Consider the following 8,099-nt stretch of genomic DNA (forward strand, 5'->3'; position numbering starts at 1 on the left):
GAATTTTATATCTTTTAATACACAACTTTAATGTGTTGAGTTATCTATTTGTGAAAAAATGGTTGAAGTACTATTTTTTTTCTTTCTCAAGAACTTAAATAACAAATTATTTTACATACTCTAAGTTGGTTTACGTAAATTTAAGGTAGAAGTACTAGACCTGATCAAATTAGCCCAACCCCGCCCGATTTTTGGGCTGGTTTTGAGCAGATTTTCTGGCCCATAGTCGGGTCCGACCCGATTTGTTATTGCTTTGTGCTGGGTTTTGGACAAGCCAAAAATGACTTTTTAGTCTATTTTTTTACCCAACCTGATTTTAGCCTGAAAAGCCCTCTCATCTTGGCCCAAAATAGAGGGCTTTGGGCACAAAATTTTGGCCCGAAATTCAGCCTGACCAATGGGCAATTTTTTTAGGCGTGGCGCGAACCATGATCACCTCTAAGAAGTATGATATATATCTATAAGTGAGTTCATCTGAAAATGCATACTTACATGAGAAATGAGAATAAATTTTACGCGATATAACTCTTATGAATAAGTGATCTAACTCTAATGAAAAAGAGATATAAGTCCAAAAAAAGAATATTAGAAAAAAAAGAATGGGCTCAAATTTTTTTGGGGGCATAACTCTAATTAACAAGTGTTGTAACTCTAATCCAATCGTGTGATTGATATTCATTCTCATTTCTCATGTAAGAAGCATTCTCATGTGATCTTGTATATATATATATCCCATAACACAAGTTAACCATGTCTGCCAAAGTCAATGCTTGCAGTACAGTCATGATTGATTAACTTAGGGCGGTTACTCTGTAATTTGTAAACAAGCTAATCTATGGCCCTAGGCGAGCGCCCCGACTGCCTTGGCCCAGGCCCAAACTCGACCCTGATCATCGACATTTTAGAACAGAATGAGTCTTGAAGGTATCATACTTGCATATAGCTTTTAGGTGTATTTACTTTGTAGTTTATGAGCATTTAAGTGTTTTTTTTAAACCACTGAAGCATATATTACATAGCCATTAAAGTGGGATTAGAACAGTTTCAAGTTTCAATAGGCTGGTTACAACCCATCTAGTTAAGGTATATATACTTCAATTGTGAAACATTACTCTTTTATATGTTTTCGATATATTTGATGAATGTCAGGTATTAAGAAAATATTTGGAGTATAATTGGTCGAATAGAGATGGCGATGGATCTCGAACCCGGCTCAGATCTATGGACCTAAATCCATTTTTTACATATATGAGTCCTAAAACTTTAGACCTGCTGGACCCGGTTCATACTTGAGCCGTGCTGTCAGATTGCGGATTCGGGCTTGAATCTGATTCCAAGATCCGGACCCGGATTTGCATACCTTTTTTTTATTATTAAAAAGAATCTAACTGGAGTGCTGGGCTGCTAAGCCTATAGGCTTTAACTCTGTCTAAACATTTCATTCTAAATTCTAAGATCGTAGCCCACTTTCACATTTCACTCCTCTAGTCCCCCACTCTACGTCTCTACTCCACCAGCATACAGCAGACACTCAACAGCCACTGCACGACTGCTGCATCACCACAGCCACCGCACGACAGCAATACAGCATCTTCTCTCTCTTCATCTTCTCCACCAGCTACACCACTTCAGCTGCACCAGATGTTGCCGCAGCCACCATGGCGCACTACCAGCTTTGGCCCTTGTCATCCATATTCGTGAATCTTGAGTATTAAGCGCATTTGAAAGGAAGCCACATCGGTTAAGGATCGTAAAAAATATATTTAAGGTCGTGGTTTTTTGGAATTAGTTTCAGTTTAGTTTAATTTAGTTCAATTTCGATACTTTCAATATTTCGATTTCAGTTTACCATTTTTCAAAAGAACGAAGCTATGTTCAGTTCATCTTATTTTTGCTTATTTCAGATCTAATCAGATCATATCAGATCAGAAAAAATAAAGTTCAGATCATGCTTATATTTAAAAATCATTATATCTTTCATAACATATTTGTAAAAATTATAATAATTGAATATTAATAAAGTAGTCATTGAGACGAATCAAACAAGACCCCACATGACTATATTTTTTCTTATATATTGAGAAAAATCTAAAATATAAGATCTTGTAATCAGATCAATTCAGATCAGATCAGATCAGATAAGTTCAGATCAGAAAATTTCAGGTGAACTAAACATAGCCCAAGTCTTAAGTGCAGATTTGAGCCAAAACAAAATGGAAGATTTTTTAAATAAGTGATGATTGAGTCATGTTTACTCATCATTGCATAACTTTTGATGCGCTAATTGATTGAGTCATGTCTATTATGATTAACATTTAAAAAAAAAATAGTTTATATGCTTGTCTATACACAACTTTCACAGTTAATAGTATGAAATCAATTAATAATATTTATATTTTTCATTGTTATTAGTAACGAAAATATGTTATATTTAAAGGAAAAAAACTATATGCAGCCCTAAGGGCTGTATATAAGAAGTTAAAAATGAAAATAAGTTGCATTAATTGATCATTTATTACATCGGTTGATGCAAATTTTTTTCATAAATTCACAACTTATTTCCATTTTACGTAGTGCATTTATGTCTTATATACAACTATAAGGGCTGCATATAGCATAATCCTTTTTTATTTAAAGACAAAATATTATAATTATGATGGTTATTATTATTAATCGTATTTAACCATGATTATAATATTTTTTAATAATAACATAATTAGCCAATAGTAATATGAGTAATAAAATAATAGATAATAATGCAAATATAATACATTAATACTATATACTCATAGTGATACTTTTATTCAAAAAATTTAATGATAGCATATCAGTTAATAGTAATACAAATAATAAAATAATAGACAATATTACAAATATAATACTAAATAATAATCATAGTGGTACTTTTAAGTCAAATTTATTGATCATTGACTATGTGGAACTTATTAGAACTTATTGGACCTATTATACTTGATTGTAACTTATTGCACCTAATTGGAACTACTTATTGCACCTGCTTGTACTTATTGCCCTGATTTAAACTTATTTTATTAGAACTGAACTTATTTGAACTGAATTGATTGGATCTGAAACTTAATTTATTAAGATGAATAGAACGCACCATTAAAGAGAACTCACACTCTTTTGGTCTCTTAGCAGATACACAAGTACTTGACTAAAAATAATAGTGATTACCCTTAGTACATAATATCCTAAATATCCCAAATTATACATAATCCTATAATAACATTTTTGCAACCGCTCTGTGACACCCTAATCGGAAATGCAAAACACCATGAAAGCTACTTTAGGGGTTGTGGAAGTTGTGGATAATGTAGTGCACATGATCGTTAATATAAAGATTGCCGCGACATTCATTAAAATTCTTTAATTAGCATATCCACTCCAATATGCACAGCAGTACAAATTGACTGATCCTTTATTGCTTTGTCACGTTACAATAAAACATTCTCTCTATCTCTCTCAACTGTACCCAAACAACAAAACCTTAAAAAGCCTTCTCACTCCCCCACCGCCTAGCAGGCTCGCTGGTGGCTGCGGGGTCGTTGTCGAGCTTGCGGTGTGCCCCCTCCTTATTGTTGTTCGTTGGCCTACGGAGTTGTTCTTCCGTCGCGTCGCTAAGTCCCCTCTGTGTCCTCCCGTTGCGTCACCTCTTCCCCTTCTCCACCGCCACGTCATCCTACTCCTCTTTCCCGCAGTCGCGTCAACCCTTACCCTCCTCACAATTGTGTTGGCCTTTCCCTCCTCCCTCCCCTGTTGTGTCGACCACCCTCCCTCCCCTATTGCGACATCCCCTCCCCCTATATCCATGCAGTCGTGTGTCCTCGTCCCCTCCTCCTTCCTAGCAGTCGTGTCAACTACCTCCCCTTTCCGCATCGTTTGAAAATGGGTATTATTTTTAAAATAACCTGATAAGGAAGTATAAATCAAAATTTTCAAAATATAATAGGTGGATTATTTTTTGAGAGAATATAAAGAAAATGGAAATTGATATGGGAGAATATAAGAGAATGTAAAAAAAAAAATTCACAATCATATTTATAGGCATTATTACAAATGATTATACAAATTATGACTTTTTGAAGGAAAATTTAGAAATGTTGTGTTGGGAAGTAGAGGTGTCAATTCAGTTCAACAGTTCAGTTATGGTTATAACCAAACAGTTCAGTTGATATCAGTTCAGTTTGTATCAGTTGAAATAATTAACAGTTCAGTTCAGTTAACAAACTATTCAGTTCAGTTTAATTCAGTTTTTTTCATTTTCATTTTCAGTTCAGTTCAGTTGCAGTTTAAATCAGTTTTAACCAAACAGTTAAACCAACCAACGGTTGAATCCATATCAGTTAAAATTTGTTACAGTTATTTTCATTTTCGTTTCGGTTTATTTCAGTTATTGACGAAAACCACATAACTTCAACGATAATCGCATCGGTTCGGGTAGAAGTTAGTCACACTCTTGTATTTGTTTGGGAAAAATTGTGCTTCATGTCGGTTTTGGCCATGTGTTTTTTCGGGCCCGGTTAAAAATTAATGCAACAAATAAGTGTTGTCGACACTTCCACAATTGCCTCGAAAAAACAGTTGTACTTCATAAAAACGTGAATGAAAGTGACATCGGTTAAAGTGTACTTTATTACTAATATAAATGATTTGGAATAAGAAAAATTTATGTTAATGTCTTACTCTTAGTGTATTAGTTATTTTCAGTTACAATTTGTTTCAGTTCAGTTGCGGTTCAGTTTTGGTTTTTCATTTACAGTTTATTTCAGTTTCAGTTTAGCATTTTTCAGTTGATTTCAGTTACTCCCAGTTCAGTTTAATTCAGTTTAAATTTCAGTTTGTTCATTTCAACGAGCAGTTTATTAACCAAACTGACAGCTCTATTGGGAAGGCAGTAGTCATTGCAATTTGGGTTGGCCTGCTGGGTGGGAGTTGTGACATGACAATATTGTCAGCAAAGACAAAGAGATTCTTTGATAGAAATTTGGAACCAAAAACTCCACCCAAGACTCTCCCTCCTTTACTAAACAATATCGATATATAATAGAGATTCAGAGATGTGACTTGACTATCTTTTAGTATTTGTAATTAAGGAAAAATATGAATATATAAACTCTTGTACATTTTCAAATAATATTTTTTTATAATTTTTGATTATCAATAATGGAATATATAAAGGCTCAATTGAAGGAAAGGGATCAATTAAAAAAAAAACAGATGAAGTCTTATACGAGCATATAATATATACTAAAAAGAAATAAAAAAAAAAATATATGGTGATTTCCACCGCTGACATCTCTTCAAGATTTTCTCATCTTATAATACAACATCCACAATCTCCATAACTATTTTTTTTTCTTTCTTGATAAAACTCAACATAACATATTTACATGCAATCATAAACCCTTTTTTTCATGACAAATTTTCTCTCTTTTCTTCCCACAAAAAAAATAAAAGGACGGAAAAGAAGAAACTTCAAAAGAAACACTAAAAACTAACACTTAAATTCCACATATACTCAAACCCAACTTCAACACAAAATTATCCCATAATCTGGTTGCTATTTTTCTGGGGTTTTCTTCTTAATAATGAGACAGATCTAGTATTATTACGAGATGCAGCGCGTAGAGTACGTCGCCACTGGCGAATCGACAGATGGCGCGCCGTAAACCCTTGGATGATCACTCTCTAATCCAAATTCCATCATCGGACGGTACTCCAAGTCTTCGTCATGATCAAACACAAAATCAGGAATCTCTATTCCATTCCTCCTTATATGCTCCCACAGAAAATCCACCCTGTTTAGATACTTCACCTTTCCGTAGAATCTGCCATACACACATCCACACCCACAATCAATGATAATAAAACAATGGTTTATTGTGAATCTAAACTAACTATATCACGCAAAAATAGATTGTGACAAAGAAATCGACTTATATTATACAAAAATTCACGACATATAAAACACGATATCATATGAAGACATACTATTTCATACAATAACTTAAAATTATCATATAAAAACTGACTATGTAAAGGTAATTAGATCATCATCTCACCAAAACAAACTATTTCATACAAAAACTGAAATTATCGTGCAAAAAACCGACTATACAAAGGTAATTAGATCATCATCACACAAAAACAAACTATTTCATACAAAAACTGAAATTATCGTGCAAAAAAATGACTATACAACGGTAATTAGATTTTCATCACACGAAAACAGACTATTTCATACAAAAACTGAAATTATCGTACAAAAAACTGACTATACAAAGATAATTAAATTATCATCATACAAAAAGGAAATTATCAATTGTAGCCTTCAACTTTGGCTTTTTATCATTGATAGTCAAAAAAGAGTTTGATTATCATATATACCCTTAAGATTTTGGCTATACTTGAAAATGTGGTATTAATATTCGTTTTTCTACCATAAACAATTGTTAAAAAGGTTATTGTACACCTCATCTATTCAATATAATAATAATCGTAATAAGATTGTACACAAACAAACTATATCAAATAAAAACTGATAATAAATTATTGTGTACCAGATCAATTCAAAATAAGAAAAACAAAACAACTCACCATCAATTTGAGATCAACTCCGTCAAAACAACAATTAATGAAATATAATATTTCATTTAAAGATGAAATCATGCAAGACAACTTACCATCCATTCGAGATCAACTCCGTCAAAACCACAATTAATTAAATATAATATTTCGTTCAAAGATGAGATCATGCTATCATGCACCCAAAAAAAATGTCAAGAAAAAGCGCACCAATAACTACTCGTCAAACAAAATAATTTAACACACCAAACCAATCATGATAGAGATAAGAATTACACAACGAAAAGCGTACGATAGTCACAAAACAAGGAAATTGCTAAAGTGCGCATACCCAGCAGAGAAGAAGATGCGACCAACTGTAGCAAGAAAGAGACGAGACTGAAATCCAGGGTGCAGAAAATAGATGGATTCAAGATTAGTTTGAATGGACGGTGGAATATGATCCAAGATAGATCTAAGGGCTGAAATTCCAGGAAAATTATCTCCTCTTTCAACACCAGTATGAATGTATAAGACAGAGAAAATCCCCTTTTTCAACAATTTAGGGTAAATTTTCTCCTCTAAGTATTTCTTCACAACTTCTACGCTAACAATTCGCGCTACAAAAATCACAAAAGATAAATAAAATTAGAATTATGAAATTAATTCAAGAACAATAATAAATTGATAAAAATAAATTGAATATGTAAATTATTATCATACCAGGGAAGAATTTGGCGAGAATAGTGAGGATTTTACGACCACGTTTATCACGGCCATGGATGCGAAAAACGTTGAGTTTATGAAGTAATTGAAGTTGTTCTAATTCAGAAAGAGTAGTTGAAGACATTGTTATGCTTTTTTGAGCTTCAATTTCTTTTTTTCTTTTGAAGAGAGAGAATCTGGGTTTTTGAATAAAGAATTGGGGAAGTAGTTGAAGGTTGATGAGGAGAGAGAAAATAAAAAAAAAAGAAGAAGTTGTGGGATGAATGGATTGATTGATTGTGGTTTATATGGATAAGATGAAAGTATATAATTGAAGAAAAGAGAAAGATTGAATCTGATATGATGTGATTTAGAGATTTTGGTGATTTAGAGATTTTGAAAAGGGTGAAATGAAACAGAAAAAAGTGATGATAGGAATCAAGGATAGAGAAAGAAGAAGGTAAAGATTGGGGATTTTCGGGGTGCGGGAAGAGGAATATGCGAGGGAATCTTCTTTTTTTAAAATGTCGCGGTGTCTTTTGTTGCCTTTGCCTCTTGCAAAGGCTTTTTTTACGGATCCTCTTTTTTCTTACTTTTTCACCTCTTTTACTCCATTGATATTTACTCTTTTACTTTTGTTTAACTTAGGGATGGCAATTCAATCCGAATCCGACCCTATTCCGCCCCGATCCGAGGCAAAAAATCCGAGCCGACTCCGAGAAAAAAAAAATCCGCATCCGACTCCGATTAAAAAGTCCGACTCCGAGTAGGAGTAGGGTCGGAGTCGGATCTCATAAAAAATCCGACAC

General features: G+C 33.3%; 1 protein-coding gene across 1 annotated transcript; it reads right to left on the reverse strand.

Moving 5' to 3' along the window:
• Positions 1 to 5,359: 5,359 nt before the first annotated feature.
• Positions 5,360 to 7,747, reverse strand: LOC104897775 (uncharacterized). Its single transcript, XM_010684722.4, has 3 exons — positions 7,309 to 7,747; positions 6,938 to 7,205; positions 5,360 to 5,849 (listed from the first exon to the last, which is right to left on the reverse strand). The coding sequence occupies exons 1-3, from the start codon at positions 7,433 to 7,435 to the stop codon at positions 5,630 to 5,632; spliced, it is 615 nt and encodes a 204-aa protein (XP_010683024.1). The 5' UTR covers positions 7,436 to 7,747; the 3' UTR covers positions 5,360 to 5,629.
• Positions 7,748 to 8,099: the final 352 nt, after the last annotated feature.

Source organism: Beta vulgaris, chromosome 6 (genome assembly GCF_026745355.1).
Source record: "Beta vulgaris subsp. vulgaris cultivar EL10 chromosome 6, EL10.2, whole genome shotgun sequence".
NCBI lineage: Eukaryota > Viridiplantae > Streptophyta > Magnoliopsida > Caryophyllales > Amaranthaceae > Beta > Beta vulgaris.